General features: G+C 53.6%; 1 protein-coding gene across 9 annotated transcripts in view; it reads left to right on the top strand.

The window, feature by feature from the left end:
• Positions 1-21,270, top strand: part of ITSN1 (intersectin 1) — a 169,997-nt gene that overhangs the window by 118,757 nt on the left and 29,970 nt on the right. For 7 of the 9 annotated variants that reach the window (XM_037127146.2, XM_053657685.1, XM_053657687.1 and 4 more), the window contains 7 exons: positions 76-281; positions 1,010-1,092; positions 4,075-4,241; positions 7,220-7,265; positions 9,476-9,597; positions 10,884-11,001; positions 12,582-12,773. In XM_037127146.2, coding sequence (XP_036983041.2) covers positions 76-281; positions 1,010-1,092; positions 4,075-4,241; positions 7,220-7,265; positions 9,476-9,597; positions 10,884-11,001; positions 12,582-12,773 — 934 coding nt within the window. Of the gene's footprint in view, positions 1-75; positions 282-1,009; positions 1,093-4,074; positions 4,242-7,219; positions 7,266-9,475; positions 9,598-10,883; positions 11,002-12,581; positions 12,774-13,107; positions 14,620-21,270 lie in introns of those variants that run through there. The other 2 variants (XM_037127142.2, XM_053657689.1) reach the window with 2 other exon arrangements.

Here is a 21,270-nt window from a genome sequence, read left to right as displayed (position 1 = left end):
GGAGGCGCCGGCGCGCGTCGCCTGGACCGCAGCCGATCACACCCTAATGCACACTCCTTTGTGTTATCACACAAGGGCGAAAAGGTGGAGGGGCTGCAGGCACAAGCCCTGTATCCTTGGAGAGCCAAGAAAGACAACCACTTGAATTTTAACAAAAATGACGTCATCACCGTCCTGGAACAGCAAGACATGTGGTGGTTTGGAGAAGTTCAAGGTCAGAAGGGTTGGTTCCCCAAGTCGTACGTGAAGCTCATTTCAGGGCCCATAAGGAAATCGACAAGGTACTTTTGTGTTTATCTGCTTCTCTGACATGAAAACAGTGTTAGACATTAAATTATTGTTTGCATAGTCCTGATTCAGATAGGGGTTGCAGGGGTCTTTTGTCTTCTTTTAACTGAAAAATTAGGGCACGTGTGAACAAGGATGCAGCTTCTTACAAATAAGTGCTCATTTCTTCTTCCCTTGTGGAAGCCCGTACATCTTATTTTTCATTAACTCCTGCAAGAGGGAGTTCTCTGGGACTCGGAACACTCTGGTGGAGTTGTTGGCACTTAGCCTCTCCGTAAGCTTAGCACCCACTGTTGTCCCAGATACTCGTGAATACATGGAGGCCCAGAGCCTGTGGGGAAATACTTGGAAGAATGAATTATCTTTTTCATTAGGAACCTTGTCACGAGAAACCTTAACAAGATTGTTGTCTAATTATTCTAGTCATGCAGACGTTCCAAACAAATTGTGAGCTTTAAGAAGAGAAAAATAGCACAAGTGGCAGCCGAGCATCTCAGTCTCGCTTTGACGTCGACCCGCGTCGGCTCTGTGTGCAGCAGAGCGCGGTGCAGAGAAACAGGGCTGGGGCGCTCGGGTGGTGCTGGGCCCGCTGTGTGTTTCAGCTGTAGCGTGTTCGAAGTTTTGAATGTTAAGCAGCTGTAAAAAAAAGGAAAAGTCAGTATCCTTTGTACTGTTTTCTTTGAAGATAAAAATTAAAATCCTTTCCCTTCCCCTCTTTCAGCATGGATTCTGGTTCTTCCGAAAGCCCTGCTAGTCTAAAGAGAGTAGCTTCCCCAGCAGGCAAGCCAGCCGTCTCGGGAGAAGGTGAGAACCAGACTCAAATTATGTTCTTTAAAAGGGTCGCAGAAGTCACGTGGTACAAACAGGATGTCTGAGCTGAGGTTGGGTGTCACTTTAAAAGAGACCACGCTGCAATGTGTTCAGTGAAGTCCGAGGTAGAGGAAAGTGCAGCTCCTTACAATGTTGAAGCGCGTACGAAGACGTCCAAGATAGTGTCAGACATATTGATCCTAAAACCTGAATTTCCTAATTACATTTGGTATGAGCCTTGACTTTTGAAAGAGTCCCATCAGAGACACTGAGGATCAAGCTTCCTGAGCATCTTGAAGGCTAAATTGTAGACACGGCTGTTCTTTGACTTATACAGATCAGGATTTTGTCTTGAAACTGTCACTCACAGCCCAGTGAAGCTGTCAAAGTGAGCCCAGCGTCATCTGTAGTGCCCCAAGTGAGACAAGTTCAGTGTCTGGGTTCCGTGGAAACAACCACACCAGACTAGTTAGGCCTAAAAATTCCTTTTTGAGCGTTTATTATACAAATCATTGGTTGCTCCACTTCCTGGACTTTGCTTCATGACGTGACCCTAAGTAAGGACTGCGCGTGCCAGTATGTGGCAGGGTTTGTACGTGAACCAAACCACCATCTGTTAGGCTCTGATGGCAAAAATCTCATGTCGTAATGGGCAGTCGTAAGGCCTGTTGTGACTGCCCCGCCCCCGAGTCCAGTGTTCTGTGCAGTTCAGTCTTACCGGAGCGCCCGGGGTCGACCTTTGCTACCTCACCGCCTCACCCTGTACTTTGGCGCATGCCTTCACTTCCCCTTCAGTAAAGTGGGCATCACAACCACCCTTTCAGTTAGAAATGGTTACAAGGATATGAAATAATATGTATGAAGTTTTTAGAAGAAAGGTCAGTAAATGTCTACCACTGTTACTTCCCTCCCGCCTCACTGCAGGGTCACTGCTAGGGCCACCCCAGCTGTGGTGTGGGCGAAGCGACTGGTTTGGAGACACGCACAGAGGCCTCGACACTCGGGGCCTCGATAACTAGGTCACAGATGAGCCACGTGCATGAGTCACATTGGGCAGGAGAGGAGAGGAGAATTCTAATCTTGGTTGGCATTTATTACATCCATTCTGAAATGACTTACATATTAGAAATTCTAAGGATGATGGCGTCTGGAGCGGGTGGGAGGACTTTGACATCGCAGAGTCTGAGAAAAGCTATTTACCAACATTAACGAGCTGCTTGTTAGTGCTGCATTAAACATAATCAAATTTAAAGTAAACCATAAACCAGGTTAATTAGATTGTCAGTTGGGTAGCTCTTAAAATAGCGGCTTAGGAGCAGCCAGTGCCCAAGTTCAGCTGTGTCTCATGGGGAGAGTCTCGGTGGTGGCGGCCCGGGTGTGGCAGCTGTGTTCCCCGCAGACACCTGTGTGCGCGGCTGGACACGGAAGCTCCAGTCCTCCCAGCCTCCTCGGGATCTCACACCAGCTGCACTGCCAAGGCCAGCTGGAGTTCATATCTTCAGTGACCAAACATGACTAAGGAAGAAGCAAAATGGAAAGGGAAGGGTCAGAATACTGGGAAATCAGAAGAGGACTGTTAGTGGGAAAAGAATGACCTTGTCACAGCCACCGAACTTGGCGTCCTTGTGCGAGAAGTCACTTCTCCAGTTTTAACCATGCACACGCGTGTTGCCAGCACGGAGGGCTAAGGACAGGGAGTCTTCTCTTCTGCCGGGCACATCTGGGTCCCCTCTGTCTGCCACAAGGCCCGGCTGGCCCGTGGGTCAGCACTGCTGAAGTCGAAGTGGCCCTGTGACGTGCTGGCCCCTGTGTAGAGCTGCCCTGTGAGCACATGCAGCAGGTCCCAGGCCGCTACGTCCCCTCCGGCTCCCGTGAATGCTGCTGCACGGCCTCTGTGAGCCGGGGGCCGCCCCACGCCACACCTCGGCCTGCCAGCCAGCACCGGGCCCCACAGTTGAGGGCCAGCAGTGGACGTTTGAGCAAGAAGCATGTGGTATTAATGCAAGAAGCATTAAACTAAACTCCTGGGGAAAGGGTGATTTTTTAATTGCTTTTTAGAAAATATACAAAGGCTTAGGATAAAGTGGAGGAAAAGTAAAAAAGAAATCCTTTATCTGTACCTAGTGTACAGTGATCTTTCTGAGAGTGGGACTTGGTTTCTGAGTCTTAATAAAATTGGCTGATTATAATCAAAAAGACTTTCCTCTGGAAGGTACACCCTTCCTGTTCAAGACAATAAGGAACATTAGTTCTTATTCTTGAATAATTAAATGTAAGAAACCGATTTACCTTTTCAACCTGTTCAGGAAGGCTGGAGTATTTTCTGGGATTGGCTGTGAACAGCCTTTATCATCAGCCTGCTCTACCTGTGTGAGCCCCGGGATACCAGAGAGGCGCTCCTGGAACAGAATAAATAACTCCTGTTTTTACTTGGTGTTTGAACAGCCTCCTGCCATTTGTGGGTGTGGCACAGCAGGGCATAGGTTTCATCCAGGCCCTTGAATAGTGAAAAATGTGTCCTATTTAATTTGCATAAAGGATGTACTACTACTGTATCTAAAAGTTTTCGAGAATTGTGAGTTGGTACCCTCACAACTGAAATGCAGAGATTTGACTGCACCCCGGCAACCTCGGGGGTGGCTCAGCACAGCAGAGTCCCCAGCAACTCTGAGTTACAAGTCACTGTCACCATCACTTCCATTTTGAAAAGAAGCCACAACGTTAAATTGTAGGCCACTCTTGGTACTCGGCACAGACACTCGTGTGAGGTTCTGCCCCGTCTGCGGTCACTGAGTGTGTGTGTGCGCGGCCGGCGACTCGGAGCCCGGGGGTCCTGGTGCTCTGTTGTCTGGGACCAGACTTCTCTTGAATGGCTCTTATCCCCCCTTCCTCATCATCGACTTTCGTTTGCAAAGCTGTTTGGGGTTTCCGTGAACAACCAAGCTCTCTTCGTGTCTCGATGTCTCTCCCCACCAGAGTTTATTGCCATGTACACTTACGAGAGTTCTGAGCAAGGCGATCTCACCTTTCAGCAAGGGGATGTGATTCTGGTGACCAAGAAAGATGGTGACTGGTGGACAGGAACAGTGGGCGACAAGTCCGGAGTCTTCCCTTCTAACTATGTGAGGCTTAAAGATTCAGAGGTAAACTCACGTTTAACTGTCTCCTCTCCCTTTCTGTGCAGTAATTCTCTTTGTAGGGAGGCTCAGGTGTCTGACGGGGGGGGGGGGGGGTGCTTGGCTGGGTTTTGCTAAGTTCTGGAATGTGGCGGCCAGTACAGCATGACCTGTGCTTTTGAACTTGTCGTTGGGTGCTGCAGGGTGCGCCTTGGCTTCTTCCCCCAAGCAGAAGAACCCCTGGGCTGACGGAGGGTGCGTGTGACCAGGCCACGCTGCGTCAGCAGGGACAGTGATGTTCAGGGTTCATCTCCCTTCCTGCGTGGAGCTGAGTCAGGACTGGGAGTAAACGCTCTTGATTAGGCTTCATGGGCACTGCCTCGGGGCACCCCAGAAAAGACACACAGCAGTGTTCAGCCCCTGTAAAGTGTTTCGTGATCCTGCCCTAGGATTTTGGCAGTAAAGAGTTTCTAAAATTTATATTTTCATCTACCCGATAGAAAGACATAAGATCTGGGAGATTGGTACACTTTTGTCTAGGCCTTAGTATTTTCGCTGGTAAGGGCCTGAATTTATTGTAAGTGCTGTTATCCTTGTAAACTGGAAATGACCCCCTTGTTGTTAAATGGGGCTCCAAAAATTCAGTCAGTTCCATGAACTGAGCTCCTGGGATAGTGCAAGTTTAACGAAACTGCGGGCTGGGTCTGTCTCATAGGGGCCAGTGTCACGTCAGGGGAGGGTTAGAGTGTCAGAGTTGTGTGGCACCACTGCACGTGCGTAACCCAGCAGGGACTGACAGCAGCTCCCAGTCCGTTCTCCTTCCCTCACATTTCCGGGGCACAGAGAGAGCAGAGGGGCCGAGCACCTAGAGAGCCACCCCCTCGTGGGGGGGGGGGTAGGGGACAGCGTTCTCCCTCCTTTGAGTGACTCCTTGGCAGCGAAGGAGCTCCTTGGCAGCAAAACCAGGCCTGGAGACGAGTCACTGTCTCCAGCACCGGCCCCCTCACCTCCCCTGCAGGTCCCTGGAAGAGCTTCATTTTGCTTGGCTTGTTTTCTTAGGGAGCGTCTGTATTACTGTTCTTGTTTTTTCCTTTTCCTTCACTGTGGTCTTGAGAACAGCTTGCTGTAACTCCCTGGATGATTTGCAGGAGTCCGGTTCCTGGGGAGAATCTGCGGCAGCCAGGAGGAGAGCACCTCCCTGCAGGGCTGGCCCATCGGCCAGCGGGGCCAGTCGGAGTCCTGTAGATGATTGATCAGGGGAGGGCGCTCGAAACTAAACTCGATTTCTGTGACCCTGCCCGACAACACTTACAGTGACATCACCTTTTGGAGCAGTTAAAACACTAAAGCCATGACTTACATTTTAATACTTACATTTTTAAATAGTTTTTTTTTATTAAAAAGAATTTGAAGTAAGTAAAATAAATACACTATAATATTTCTTAAAGATAATCTTGGTTGTAAGGTGCTTTCTAAATTGTTAGCCACAGAAGAACTAGCAGTGTAAAGATTTGGGATATTTACCTACATGATTTTATAATAAAAAAATCTAAACAGTCAGCACATTCATCCTACTTGAGCATAGAATTCTGTGTGTGCAGAAAATATCTTGCAAAGGTAAAGACCAAGACCAGCCTCAGATTCCAGAATTGCCCCCGGGCGGGCAAGGCTGGGCATCCCTGCCCCACCTCCCCGGCTGCGAAGGGCTGGTCTGCGAAGGGCTGGGGCGTAGGCCGGGCAGCCTTCCCCAGCTTTCCTGAGCAGCGCCAGGGCGGTGCCCCGCCATCCGCCGGGAGCGCACCGAAGCTACTGAAACTCTAGTGCCGGGCATTGCCAGTTGCTTTGTTCTCTTCATGGAGTATCTGGGGCATGTAACAAGCCTGTCCTGGGAAGGTACCTGGTCATTTGGAACCTTGTTTCATTACTATTCCTTTATTTTGATACACAGCCTATAAAAATAGCAAGGGAGATGGTGTATATAACTCCATTAATTCAGAAACCATAATGAGAGGAAAAGTTTTAACTCAAACCTTCCCTGGTAAATGGTGATTACATTTCAATAACCAAAATAAAGGGATTATGATAAGTTGTGTTCCTTGGTAGGTAAATTATATACTTTTATGCTTATAGTAACTCTCATTAAGTTTATTCAAGCTTTTGGTTTAACCAGAATACTTCATTTACTGTGAAAATGGTGGCCGAGGGGTAGAAATTCAGGACAAAGCAGTTTGTAACGGCCGAGCCTGGCCGGCCTCTGTGCTGACTCAGGGTCCCTGCTGGCTTTCTCAGCCGGTCTGACGTCCCAGGGGTGTCCATCAGGCAGCTCAGCTCACTTCGGGGCACTGAATAGTTGGGGGGGAAAGATGTCCTGCTTTTGCGGAGTGTGCGCCCAGCACTGATAGAGAAAGTCGGGGATCGCATGGTTCAAGATGGGGGGCCAGGACACGGCAGAGTGGCGGCCTCTGAATAAAGAGGTCGATGGGGTGGGGGAGGGGCGTTTGAATGGGCACTGTAGTTTTTTTGTTTTTTTTAAGAAAGCTCTAAAGGCAATGAACAAAATGTTAGTGTTTTCCTGTGCTGCACGTGGGCACTGGGCTCTCGGGTGTCCGTGCTTTCTCTGTGCGGACACTTCCTGACTCACTGCTTGAGCAGACAGCACAGCCTGTCCAGCGAAGAGCAGCGGTCTCCCTAGCGGGGCACCGTTCGACTCGGCCCTGGGGACAGGACGTGTCTGTGGGGCACGCCCTCGGTGGCCAAGCCCTCGGGATCCTCCGGGGCTGCCCACTTTGCCGCTTCTTCTCAGAAAAGAGCAGAAGCTGCATGAGTCCTTATTCTGCCCCCGGTTTTCCCCAGTCCGTGTCCTGCCGTCAGGAGATGCAGGGCTGCCATGTTGCCCAAGATGAGGAGGGGTTCGGGGCTCAGCGGGTTTGTGTCTCCATTAATCGTTGAAATTACATGTCCAAAACTCTTCATTATGCAAATGAGACCTTTTGCTCTGTTTTAAGGGCTCTGGAACTGCTGGGAAAACAGGGAGTTTAGGAAAAAAACCTGGTAAGTCACAAACCCTGATGCTTCTTTTTTAATGTTTTGGATGTAATTGATAGTTGCTTCCAGTTTGTGTTTATTACGGCCAGGAGCCTTAGAAAAAAAAGACAAAGGAATTTTCCCTAAGAGTGGCTGGAGTCGATCCTCTCCTTGGAATCTATTAATAATGTCCACATGTTCTTCACACGTGGGGCTTGGGGACATCAGCAGCCTGCGTGTTCTCTTGGGTCACGAAGCGGGACTTCCAGCAAGATGGCGGGAAGTTGTAGGGCTTGGAGTCAGCTGCTGTTTGGTCACTCTTGTTGGACTCGGGAAGCCCTTTCTGCTCTCCTGACGGCATGTTCCATCCCAGGCTGTGAATGGTGGGTGTCATGAGTTTTGTTGGAGTGTGGGTTTCATGAAGTCAGAGGCCATTGGGTACACGTTGAAGGTACAAAATTATAGTCATCTGGTCATTCCCTCCGAATTTAAAGTGTTCCATTAAAGAAGCGTGAAAGAGAGAGGAAAGAAGCAGATGTGAAATCATAGTGTTTGTGTGGCCCATCTTCCTCATCTAGGTCATTTGAGGAAATCAGAGGTTGGAAGAGGTACTGCCGTGCCCAGAAGGGGTCTGCGCATCTATGTGGTGCTCCGCCCCACGTGGCCTCACCTGGCAAGGGAACGTGGGGTTTCGGGTTGTCTTAGGGTTTTTGTCAGACTCGGGTGCTGGGCCGCCTGGCTCCGACCTCTGCTGGGCCTGGGAAGAGTCTGCATTTGGGACTGTCGTTCCGCAGGGTCCACAGGGGCCCGACTTTGCACTGCAGCGGTGAACTGCTCAGGGACACAGAAGGCGGAGAGGACACTTGGGGCAGATCACTGGCTACGTGTGCCAGGCCCTTCAAGGAGCAGAACGTCCGAGGCCAAATAGGTCACCTATGGGGACTTTGTCCAGGCCGAAAGCTGGAGCCAGGCCCCGGTGAGCCCGGGACCACGTCTGGTGCCCAGCTCAGATTTCTTGCTAGAGCCCTCGGCAGGGCCCCGGCCTGAGCGAGCCAGGCCCTGTCTCGCTCTCCCACAGCTCTCCTGAGCATCCAGTGTGCCCGGCGAGGTGGCCCGCAGGCCAGAGGGGGCCTTTTCACCCCTGTTTAAAAATCCTCACCCAAGGATATGGGGTTTTTTAATTGACTTGAGAGAAAGAGAGAGAGAGAAATTTATGTGAGAGAGAAACATCAGTCAGTTGCCTGCTGTGTATGCTCCCTGACTGAGGATCGAACCCACAGCCTTTTGGCATCTGGGACAAAGCCCCAACCAACTGAGCCGCCTGGCCAGCATGCACCTCTTTTTCTTATTCCCTTTCTGCCTCCCTCTCCCTCTCTTCCTTCCCCCCTCCCTTCCTACATTATGGTGGGGTTGGAGTGTAGAGAAATAGAGCAGTGTGCCCGTATTGCCTGTAGAAGTTCAGAAAGCAGCCACGCGGCTGCACCAGAATCCCACCGGAGAAGACTTGGTCGCGGCGTGCCCGACCTGTCCTGGCAGACCTGGGCTTCTCAGAGCCTGGTCTGCGGCCCTGCTAGCATTTTTCTCATGACTTTTTTAACAGTCAGGAAAAGTACAGAACTGTTTACATTTTTTTCTGTGCTGAATTGTTTTTGCATAAAATTCCCACCTTAACTTCGAGCTCCTCCTTAACTCAAAACGAAAAGCAGTAAACTTCCACGGACATGATTTCTGCCTGATACTCAGGAATCACCCTCAAAACGTGAGCCGCACAGAGATGGGCTTTGTGGGTGGGGTGAGTCTAAGTCTAAGTTAGTCACAACGTCGCCGAGAGACAGTTTCTGTTTCTACCGCCTTCCTTTATTCACTTAACCATCGGTGAGTAGACTGTGGGGCAGAGGGTGGTGGGGGTGAAAGGGGCCCGGCCCTTGGCCTTGGGTGCTCATGGCAATGGGGGAGGGGCTAGGACAGAAGGTGCAGCATTTGGGGTGGGAGGGGCAGTTTGTGGAGGGAAGGTAGTCGGCGCCGAAAGGTGATGAGGGGCCGAGAGCGGGCTGCGATCGAGAGTGCTGCACGTGCGGTGTTGGTCATGGGAGGGGGGGCGGTGGGGTCAGCCTTCCTGGTGCAGGAACGAGCCCCGCAGCTTGGCTTCAGTGATGTGAGCCCGGGAGCGGCCGTGTCTTAGGATGTCCCTCCCCTGACTGTAACAGTGCACCATGATGTCTGGTGGTGTTTTTCAGAGATCGCCCAGGTCATTGCCACCTATACAGCCACCGGTCCCGAGCAGCTCACCCTGGCCCCTGGGCAGCTGATTCTGATCCGGAAAAAGAACCCAGGTGGCTGGTGGGAAGGAGAGCTGCAGGTGAGCATCTTCTCTGTTGTTTGAAATTCTCTGTCCAGACTTGAATATGCAGAACCACAGAGGACCACTGTGACTTCACCATTCCATTGTAGAGTGATCCTGCGTTTGGGCGGGAAGATACTGACAGCCGGGTGCAGAGTCTTGGAAGTTGAGGGTTCTTCTGAAGATGGGTCCAAATCCGTGGGTCCCTGAGTCAGGTAGCGAGTGTCAGGACAGTGAGAATTCATGATGAGGAACATCCGAAGAGTGTCATCCTTTATGGCTTCCTGTCTGTGGTGTTATGAGGTCCAGCAGCAGGTTTCTGGATGTTCAAAGCCACATCCGTACTTCACAAGGGCTTCAGTCATCGGGGGAGTGCACGCACACGTGTGTGAACTGTTTCGGCCTCTGTTTTGGGTGGAATGCAGAGGGGCAGTCACAGCACTTCTCCCAATCCAACTACTCTCTTCATCTCAGACAGCAAGGGCCACGACCACAGGTCTCGGCTCACCACCTTGCTTAGAAGCCCCCCTGGGCCACGCAGGCTCCCTTTGCAGCGGCACTGGCGTGTGAACGCCCAGTAACTGGGTCTTGTGTTGAATGAGATCCAAGGGAAGGGGAAGGAATGGCTGTGGCCATCATGTAAGCCTGATGGTTTTTGAGAACAATGTCAAGTTTAGACTCCTTGTGTTCTATGCATATTGCATATGTATCTGCAGTTGTCTGTTATCCATAAGAAGAGGGCAAATATGATATGAATCTTGGCTTGCCACTAAGTGGCCTGTGACCTTGAGACTGTCACTTCACTTTCCCGAGCCTTGCCTTCTTTGGGAGGAGGGAGTAGTCATACTTTTATCCTTCTGGAACTGTGCAGATAAATGCTTGTCAGGTGTGCGTGGCACAGGCCTAGCTCATAAAAAGCACTCAGTAAATGTTAGTGCTATTATTATTGTTCCTAAAACCCACACACAGCATTGGCATTGGCCGTAGTCTTACATTACCTGGTGTTAACAGCTAAGACGTGAGCGGTTCCCACCTCGTGCACACTGCCCTGTGCTCTGAATTGTCATCCATACCACCCCAGGCAGTCAGGCAGGTGCAGTGCCGGCTCTGCTGACCGGCCACCACCATGATTTGAACTTCGCCGCAGTACTTCCAGTTGGCACTGTGGCAGCCCGAGCTTCCACCGTTAATGTCAGTGTCCTTCAGTTTGCGCAGGCCTGTGTCAGTGCTGTTACAGAGCAAGCTGCCCCATGAGGGAGTAGGAGCCTTCTACACATCTAGATACGATTGTTTTCTCTCGCTAGGCACGTGGGAAAAAGCGCCAGATAGGCTGGTTCCCTGCGAATTATGTAAAACTTTTAAGCCCTGGAACAAGCAAAATCACTCCAACTGAGCCGCCTAAGCCCACGGTGTTCCCGGCAGGTAAGTGGTTTACTGTCCTCGCTTGCGAATGGTCTGCCTGTCGTGTGGGTCCCTCTCTTGTTCTTGTGAAGCCGCTTAGGCTGTTGTTCACAGCAGCTGTGAGGGCCCCTTGCGCCCCACGGATGTGCGGGGAGCATTTTCATGGGACCGAGGACCTCAGCAGCTCTGCCTCGCGGGCACAGCGGAGCCCTTGTGGGAACTGTCTTCCTGACAGTCGTGAATGCCATGGCGTCAAAGCCAGATTTTTCTCTTGATTCCCTTCCAGCTATTTAAATTTGGATCTGGGCTAGGGGGTAAGGGGACAAAAAGGGACTCCTAGAAATAAATGGCTGGGGTCTAAATGGGTCAGGAGATGGAGCCAGAGGTCACTGGGGGTCTACTGGTTGCAGTGTGCTGAGCCCAAAATGACTACCCTGTGGCATTTCCCGTGAACACAGGGGCTCTGCTCCCTGGGCAAGATGTTGCTCTCAGTTCCCTAAAGGACTGGAAGGGGCGCCGGCTCCACAGCTGAGTGGCTGGCTGTTCTCTGATTGGAGAGACCAGATCAGATGCTTCAATCAAATTTTAGATGGGTAAGGGGAGGGGAGCAGAATTCAGCTTTAGGTCTTTAAGCCACCAGTTCTGGGGTGGTATTTGTGGAAAATGCAGAGTTTGCGTTCAGCGCCTGTGGTTAAGTGTGTGTGCTATGCATCCCCAGTGAAATAAGATTAAAACGGGTCAGTCTCTGCAAAAAATGAAGGGTCGGCCAATCTTGTGGCTGCTGCCTGACACCCCCCCCCTTGAGCTGTGGCGTTGTGTGAGCAGAGGGTGTGGCTCCCGCGGGGCCCCTTCTCCTCTAGGGAGGCTTGGCTGTGTCCCCTTCGTTGTAGGGTTGGGTGACACCCACAGAAGTAATTTGCTGAGGCCATTGAATTAGCTGGAAAATTCGAAAAACCTAAGCCTACATACAAGCTGATCATGAAAGGTTAATCGGGGTACAGCCTAACTCTGCAGCCTCATCTGAAGTGTAAAAATGTGGGAATTTCTGTAGGAAATGAGACAGGAAAACTTGTTCTTGAACACCGGGATTTCTTTCTTTAAAACAAAATTTTGATGCGTAAATATTCAGCAGAATAAAACACTTGATTTACTTTACACTAAGATTTGGAATTTTTGGAGGTCAAATGATCATTACCTTCCACCTCAAAAGAAAGAGCTAAAAACTAAAGGCCCCACGCCACGCAGCTGTCCCGGGCAGTCGGCCAGGCCCTCTGCGTCAGCATGTTAAAGGGATGCCACTGCCGTCACATAGAAACAACTGCGGGAAAGCATCCGGTTGTCACTGTGGATTTCCTGCTGACAAGCAAACACAAAAAGAGGAAGATACTACAAAAACTAAAGCCTTAGTGTGAGATTTTGCCAATGTCTTGGTTTTGAACCCTTCGTCTTCCTTTTTTGCCCACGCTGCACAAAGCCACCAGAGCACCTTAACTCTGTCCACTGTGGAAAGGACAGAGAGAATGCGTGAGAGTGTCCAGCGCCCCAGCTGGCTGCCCCACGGGCCGCGCAGCACGGCCACTCACCCGCCCCGTCTCCCGCAGTGTGCCAGGTGATCGGGATGTACGACTACACCGCCCAGAACGATGACGAGCTGGCCTTCAGCAAGGGCCAGATCATCAACGTCCTCAACAAGGAGGACCCCGACTGGTGGAAAGGAGAAGTCAGCGGGCAGGTGGGGCTCTTCCCATCCAACTACGTGAAGCTGACCACAGACATGGACCCGAGCCAGCAATGTAAGTGCCCGGCGGCTCTGCGCCCCCCCCCCTGCTCCCCCCGGTGAGACATGCAGCATTGCTCTGATCCTGCCGCGCTGCGTTTGCAGAACGTGGAGCGAGGCCATGGCTGCGTCCGCAGTCTCTTTCAAGACCTTCTGTAGTGCGAGGCTTTATCTTGTGGGGTTGTTTTTTTTTCATTCCTTCTGTGGCATGTCCCCTCCCTCCCTTCCCCCCTTTTCTTTTATTTTAATCATTTTTGCACCATGCTGTTTACATGCCTGACTCATTTTCCTAGCTTGAATTTTGCTCATTGTTTTGTTTTGCTTATGTGTTGTTTTCCTCCTTTTTCTAGGAATCATATGTTGTCCATCCCCCCCTCAGGCTTGAAAGTCCTCAAAGAGACCCACTATCCCATATCACTGCCCAGAGGGATGATGGGAGATGCAGCCTTGATCATGTGACTTCCAGCATGATCACCTACTGCCTTCTGAATAGAAGAACTCACTGCAAAGCAGTTTACCTCATTTTACCTTAGTTGCATGTGACGGCAATGTCGAATTATTACTTGCAGAGACAGAAGCAAAAATTACAAAAACTCACAGGGTAGTGGGTCCTTTTGTGGCTTTCCTGGTGACTCAAATTGACTGCCCCCCACCTTTGCACAGGTGCTTTCAATAGTTCTGAAATTATTTTTAAATATATATTTTAGCCTTTTAATAAAATAAGTAAATAAATAAATAAATAAATAAATAATACATTACTTCTTTGCTGTTTTGGTTTTGCAAAAAGACCCACTATCAAGGAATGCTGCATGTGCTATTAAAAATGTTCCAGTTGTCCATAAATCTGAGACTTGCTGTATTTTTTCACTTTGCCCAGTGTTACAGCTCTGTTGTGCAGTTTGGTTGTCCCCTGCCTAGACGTGCAGAGGGTCAGTGTATCTGTTTAAAGACGGCAAATTGGCCCGGGAAGCAGAAGGTGTCCCTGCCTGTCTGCGTGTCCCAGATGTACCTTGTGGAGCATGTAATCATGCGCCCCGTACATACAAAATCGGTTCCTTCCATGGCATGAGCGCCACCTTGTACGATGAGCCGATCGTACCGCACCGGTTTGCTTTCGCACAGGGACCTGTAGCCACGTGAGAAAGCGCCTGTGTTTTCAGTCTCAGATTTACCTGGTTGAGTTGGTATTTTCTGTTTGGGGTTTAAATTTTGCGTGTTTCCATACCATCAATCAGTGGACAGTACCATCGAGGTCGTTAAGAGCAACAGTATATACACAGTCTCTTCATTTCTGTCACACGGCGTTTTCTTCAGTTACTTTTTATGGAATGACATATTTTTGAACACGTAATTTTCTTGACAAGAAAGAATGTATAGAAGTCTCCCTGCAATTAATTTCCAGTGTTTACATTTTTAAACGAGACTGTGGAGTTTCTACAGATGAATGCGAGATGGAGCTCATGGTCTGTGTCTGTGTCAGAGGGGTTGCAGCGAAGCCCCGTGTGTCTTTTAAACACGTGCTGGACGCTCTCACTAAAAATGCCCGTTCTGACCGCACAGAGGTGGGTGGGAGCCCCGGGCACAGTCCAGCAGGGCTAATGACGCCTTTCTAACCTGTAGTGACCTGTTCCTCCACCTCCCCCTCCGGAGACCCTGGGCTGGCCGTGTGGAGGTCCCCGACCCACTGACACCCCCCCGCGTGGTACTGAGGGGGCTGCTCCTCCGTGCTCACCTGCGCCTCCCAATTTTCATGGATATGAATGTAAAATATATAAATATATGAACCTGCGGCTTTAACAACTGTAATTCGACTTTTGAATTAGTTACGTGTATAGATAATTAAATTCTTCATATAAAAGTTAGATGGAATGTCTCTGTGTTCTTGGGTGGGGACCTGGCAGCGGGCACGGGACGCCACACAGACCGGGTGCCCGCGGGTGGCCCGCCACCTGTGTCGGTGATGACCTTTGCTCTTTGAGACGCAGACACCATGAGGTCCTCACTGAGTCTTCTCCGACGTCCCTCCCCCTCACCCGGCTGCCGCCCTTCGGGCCCCTGTGTAAATGGCTGCCCCTAGAGTCCCGGGTTTGAGTGGTAGAATGACCCCCCAGCCTTGCGGTTCCTGTCTCATGGGGCTTTCGGGATTTATTATCAATAGGTGTGGGACTGGACTTGTACAAAGTATTTTTCCAAAAGATGTACTGAGTGTCTGTGAAACGTCCAGAAACCGTGCGGTAACAATGGGGACCCTCACCCTTTCCACACGGGTGTCCACCCGCCGTGCACACTTCAGGCTTGTCACCTTTGCAGAGATGAACCAGCGTCCACACTCACGACGCGGCCGCAGCGACCCTCAGTTCGTGAGCTTCGCGCATCCGTCCCCCACTGCCGCTCAGTGGAGAAGCCGGTCCCCCTCGTCAGTACAGTAACTGTTTAAGGGGATGCACGGGCGTGGGCGTCCTACTGGGTTCTGGGTGAGCGTGCTGCTCGGTCAGTAGAGATGGGGTCCCTGGCCCCATGGAGTTCAGGTTTAGGGGGAAACCAGCAGAAAACCATAGACCGTGTCAGTGTGCGTGGTGTGCGTGGTGTGCGTGTGAGGTAAGGAGGTGTGTCCTCGCCAGGAGACGTCTGGAGCGGGGGGATGGGAGGTGCGGGAGATATCAGAGAGCCTTCCCGGCATGGGGCGTTGGAGCTGAGGCCTGCAGGGTTAGCAGGAGCCCGGTGAGGCTGGAACGGGGAGTGGCCACTGTGGGTGGGGATGCCCCGAAGAGGCCAGGGGTGGGCAGAGGTCGCTGTCCCTGTACCCCACCCACTCCTGTGGCGCACCGGTCGAGGCCCAAGCCCCACCTCTTGTCTGCGAGCCCTTGGCCTGTGTGAGCCAGTGTTTCCTCTGCAGCCTTGCGTTTGACCGAAGGGACATATGACTGTCAAGGTGGGTGACACGCTGTCATGCTCTGCTCGGCACACCTCTTCCGGTGGCGCCTTCTCGGGAGATCAGTGCTCTGGCTGTCCTCGGGGTTCGTGACCCAGCGCAGCGCGTTCCCCAGTTAACAGCTCCACCCCTCACAAAGCGTTCCCCACGCATGTGGCCGTCGTCCAGTGTCCGTCGGAGCCAGGTCTCTAACCGGAGTGCGGGCTCCAGTGCCCAGGAACCTGGGCCCTGCCCCTGGCTGCTCACGGCCAGAAGGTCTGCCCTGTCCCTGGCTGCTGGGTGGTTTGGTGACCACTGTTGAGTGGCCCTCGTTGTTCAGTAAGTGCTCACCATGTATCTGCAGCGTGAAAAGTGTCCCGGAACCTTCACTGTATATTTTAAGCTTGGTCTTACTTGGGTGTCCTTTGCATGCTCTGCAGTTTGGTCTAGTTAAGCGACTTCAGTCATGTTAGCAGAGAATCGGGTTAACGAGAATAAAAGGGAGAGGAAGCATCCTCTAATCAAATACAGGGTATTTCCTTCGGCCCCACAGTTTAAAGATGTCAGTGTTCTTTTATCTTTAGCGGTTTGTTAATTGGTCATTAAACTGATGAATTTCATAATCAGTATCGACTTGTCTGTGGGGAAGCATTTGCAGCTGCACGTTGGATGCGGTTTGACTCTGGACGAGTCGAGAGCAGTGAGGGGCCCTTCTTGGCGATTTGATTGCTCCCCCGAGGCCTGGCCTCTCCCCACGCAGGGCAGAGCCTGGGCGTGGAAGGAAAGGCGGAGGCCGCTAGCCCCAGGCTGCCTCCGTGCCAGATGGTGTCTGGGAGATGCCGGTCTAAAGCAAGAACCGTTCCCCTGGTAAGTTAGAGCCTCACTCTTTACAGGTGCGGCGGAAACTGGCTTCCAGCCCGCTTCTCGAAGGGGCCGCAGACCCAGACTCCGTGGCTGGTGGACCTGGGGGCCCTCGTCCTCTTGAGACCAGCAGCAGGAAAACCCTCCAAGCAGCCGGTTTAACCATTTGAAATTGCCAGTACTCAGTTTCTGCCTAAAAACCTACGCTTTCCTGTGGTTCAGACTGATGCAGGACGGGGTTGCCTGGCACATGGTTTGTGTGGATCTGGTGGCTGAGCACGGGAGGAGGTGCTGGGTCCCAGGTCTCTGCCTGTCCTTCATCCGTGGGGTGGACACCAGGAAGGCCTTCCCGTCCTCCCTTTGGAGGTGGGCTCCCCAAAGCGCAGTGCCCGGGGAAGGGCTGATCCCGCAGCGCCTTGCTCTTCGGACCGAGGGTGCCGGGCATCGCCACCGTTGCCTGGGCAGGTCTCCCGCAGCATGGGGTCAGGGGAGCACGCTCAGGTCTTGGTTGCACAGTGGGCCAGACAAATCAGTCCTGCCTCCTGGCAAACTGAACGTGATTTCTGAGAGAACGTGAATGTTCATTTTTTTGTTCAAGCAGAAACTGAGTCAATCCTACTCATTCCTTTTAGTTCCAAAAGGTCCCAAGAGGATTTTTATAGAAACAACTTTGAAGGCCAGCAGCCCCTGAAAATGCATGGAAAAGTGGTGCCTTCAACAGACCTGATTTGTTATGTCCAGCGGGATGGGGGGAAACAGCGAGGTCACGGACCGCCAGGGCCGAGTGTGGGCGTCCCTTCCTCTGGAGAGTCCTCTGGCCTTTCTTGAAGAACACACCCCACGTGAGACCCCGGCACCCATGGCGTGTCGTTCCAGCCGAAGGTTTCCGGGGCCTCTCGGGAAGGCGCCCTTCTTTAAATGGAAACCTCTCCAGGCATTTTTAAATGATATGAGTTGAGTCACAGCACTTTAAGGTTTTGTTTGTAAAAAATGAGAATCTGCTGTCAAATCTTGTCAGTGCACTGTGCTGCTAAGCCATAATGTTGCTGTATGTTGTTACCAGGCTGAGAAGGAGAAGGACGGACAGGGGGAGAAAGAGACAGACAGATGGGTTTGCAGGGACAGGCACGCCTGTGTCTGCAGTTTGGTAGCTGCGGGGTGAGCGGTGAGGTCGCTGCAGGGCCAGCAGGCAGATAAGTGCCACTGCACAGATGATCCCGACAGAGGTGACCGATGCCGTTTCCAGATCGGCCGGGCGCACAGTCAGAGGTGGCGCCGGCCTGAAGGAGGAAGCTGAGTCAGCCCGTCACGTTTGTACAGTGGACAGGTCTCTGGGTGACCCGGGACGGGGAAGCCACTTTGATCGGCCACTTTTCATCAGGGAAGCTGTTCCACTCCATGTCAGAGGACTCAGTTCCCCCTTCCTAGTCCCACACTGCCCCTTCCCCTCTGGTCCCTGTCACACACGCACACTGCTCCCCTTCGCTGCATTCCAGGTCCGACCAGGGCAGTGCGGGATGGTCACTGGGGTGGGGGGGCCGTGCACAGGTGCTCCCCCCAGGTCATTGCATGCAGCTGACGTCTCGGGGACAGTGGGCAGCAGCCCCGCGCTTAGGAGCTGAGAACATGGAGGGTCTGGGAGCTACAGTGCCCTTCTCAAGGCAGCCCCCGGGCTCCCCAGCCCTGCTGCTCCCACTGTCTGGTCGGAGAACGGCCCTGCCTGTGCCGGCCACCGTGGACTGCCTCCCTCGCCGCTGGGTAGGATTCCAGACATCACTGCCCCTCCCCTCCCGGGTGCACAGGCCAGGACGCAGCCTGGCCTTCCCTCCCACCCGAATGGCAGGCGGCCTCTCCAAAGATGCAGGCCCGCCGGCAGGGCCCCTGCTCCGGCCAGCGCGCTGCTGCAGCTTCTCAATCTATGCCCGCCTCTGCCAGAGAAACCTGGTAACAGCTTGTCCACAAGTTCACTGTCATGCTTGACTCCATTCCTCTTAAAAATTTGGAACATGCTGTTTTCCTGTGAGGGGCAGCGTGGGGGTGGGTGGAGAGCTGCCTCTGGCCCTTAGGCCGGGGAGCAGTCCCAGATGACAGCTGGGGGCAGGGCTTCAGGCCCCAGCTCTGCCCTTACGAGGTGTGTAATGGCATCCAAGCCCCTTGACCTCGGCGTGCTAGGCGTCCTCATTTACACAGGGAGGGCAGTAACAGCGCCCTGCTGCTGCTGCTGCTGGAGGGCGGGCGTGGGTGCCTGTGGGTGGGCCTTGCGGCACCCACTCAGCTCCCTGCTCTCTCACGTGCATGGACCCCGACCACCTGCTGGTCCTGTGCACTTTAGGGCTCTTCAGAAGATGGCACATTGCAGACGGGGCAGACGGGGCGGAGGGCGGGGTTTCCGAGAGACATCCGAGGGCTTCCCAGTCCCCTCCAGACAGAGCGCCCGCACATGCACGGGCCAGGGCCCTCGCTCTTCTGCGCCGGGGCCCCTGCGGGGGAGGAGCAGCCTTTGCCAGCCCTCGCTGCTCCCCGAGCCTGCCCGGCACTCATGACTTACGGCCACAGCCCTGTCTGCAAACCCCTGGTGGGTGGGGAGAGGCTGCCCTGTGCCTCACGGGCTGGCTGGTTGTGCAAGAGGCTGCCAGAGCAAGAGGAACATGCCAGGCTTTGAAATGCCGTGCCCGTGGCGGTGTGGGCAGGCCCGTGCCGCGCTCCACAATAAACCTGTCAGACACGTTGACTCACCGGGCCCTCCGTGTTTCATCCCTGCGTTCTGTGGCCTTGTGTTCTCTTGCCAGCAAAGACGGGAACATTTAGCCCCCAAACATGCCAGAAGCTTGCTTTTTCCTTTCTTTCTTCCTTTTTTTTAAAGCAGCCATGCATGTGTTACCGCAGTGCACCCCGAAGCGCCGTCTCCAGAGCAGCCCCCCAGCTTGCTTAGAGACGGGAGTCCCTCCCTCCCGCCCCACTGTGCACACCGAGCTGCCCTCTGCCAGGCCTCCAGCCGAGCGCCCACCCCAGAGCCCTCCCCAGCGGTGGGACAGAGCCAGGATGCCCTCTCCTCTCTGGGCGTCACCTTGGAGTTTGGAGGGCCCCTGTGGGGAGGCCCCCACGGTCTGAATCCTCAGTAACAGCCCCTGACTGAGGTGGTCTCTGGTAGGAACCTCCACCCCTCCCCACTCCCCTCCCCCTCCCCGCACCATCCGCATGCTGTGCTGAAAGCTTGGGCACCACCCGTGAGACCAGGAGGGGTGCAGCCTGCCCCTGTTTCCCGGCAACCAGCCCCTGTTTGTTCCGAGAGTGGTGGCTAAGAAATATGGCAGTGGGGGACAGGGCCTCGGGAGCAGGGGTGGGGGACAGCCAGAGCAGGCGTGAGCGTATCATCTCAGTGACGGTGGATGGGATAGGGTGACCTCGGGGCGGGCTGGTGGCCTGGGAAGGCCTCCGGGAGAGGGGGCGTGGGCTGGAGGACACCTGACTGCAGAGAAGGAAGGGGTGGGCATTCGGACGTCGGGGGAGTGGCTCTAGGCCCAAAGAATGGCGGGCAAAGGCCGTGGTGGGGGGACAGTTCCTCTGCCCCTCTTGTGAGGACGCCCCATGCTCCTGACCCATCTGCCAGCCCCTTGTGCCACCGAGGGCAGAGAACCAGGTTCAGGACCAGCTGTCCTGCCGAAAGCCAGCCAGGGGTCCCGGTCCCCGTGGGGTAAAGACCTGGGTCCCACAGTTGGTCTCCAAGGCCCTGCTTGCAGCTCTGCCGTGCGCAGCCCCTCCCCACCGTGGACAACTGTTCAGCTGTCACTTCCTCAGGGAAGCGGAGGAAGGGTTGGTGACCCGATCTCTAGTAGGTGGCTACTGTCATCTGAAGACCTTTCCAGTTTCCGGCACGGAAACGTGTGGCAGGTGCAGGTGCTGTGGGAGGGACCGGTGATGCTTGACGAGCTGGCGTGTCCGGCTGGGCCCCTCGGGGGCCTGGTGGCCAACTTTCCGGTCGCTGTGATGCCCCTCGATGGAAGCCTGGGTCTCTGCTGCCCGGAGGACTTCCACTGTCCCTCTTGAGAACAGCCTCCGCTGACCCCCAGGCCACGCTGTGGTGTCCGGGCCCTGCACAGGGAGTGGACAGCGTGGACATGCAGTCTGTCTCCGAGCTGCAGATCAGCGGCTCAGCCCAGAACCCCGTCCCCACCCGCGGGAGGCTGTGCGCGGGTTCAGGGCCACGGAACCCACCTTCCTGTTGGGTGAGCCAGCCAGACCTGCCCTCTGTCCCCTGGGTTCTTGTGTCAAGCTGAAGACACTGGTGGCTCGGCTGGAAATGCCCATCCTCACCCTCCTTTTGCTGCTGTCTGCTGGCTCTGTCGATGCCGCGACTCGGGTCCTTGTTGAAGTCCACACACACCAAGTGGACAGACTCAGACCTAGACACATGGGCACACTCATTGCCAATTCCACTGTGAGCTCCTCGGGGGGCCAGGCCGGACCCCGTTAAGACCCACGCGATGGTAGCAAAGCGACGCCAGCACCGGTCAGCGCCCCTGTGTGCGGTTGGTCGTCACCCACAGCCTCCCCTCAGCCTGCCTGTCACCCCGGGGCCCTCGCCCGTGGGGACTGCTCAGGAAGTGTCTGGGCAGACACTCTCGGGTGGGAAGGCACCGTCACTTCCGATGAATTCCCTGGAGAATTCCTCATCATAGACTGGTGAGTCTTCACTGTTATAGCCCCCCAACCATGATGTGGGGGGAGCACGTGTTCCGTG

This window comes from Artibeus jamaicensis, unplaced genomic scaffold (assembly GCF_021234435.1).
Source record: "Artibeus jamaicensis isolate MK-2021 breed Jamaican fruit bat unplaced genomic scaffold, CSHL_Jam_final scaffold_474, whole genome shotgun sequence".
Lineage (NCBI taxonomy): Eukaryota > Metazoa > Chordata > Mammalia > Chiroptera > Phyllostomidae > Artibeus > Artibeus jamaicensis.
Note: the sequence above shows the minus strand (reverse complement) of the source record. Positions and strands in the feature narration are given on the sequence as shown.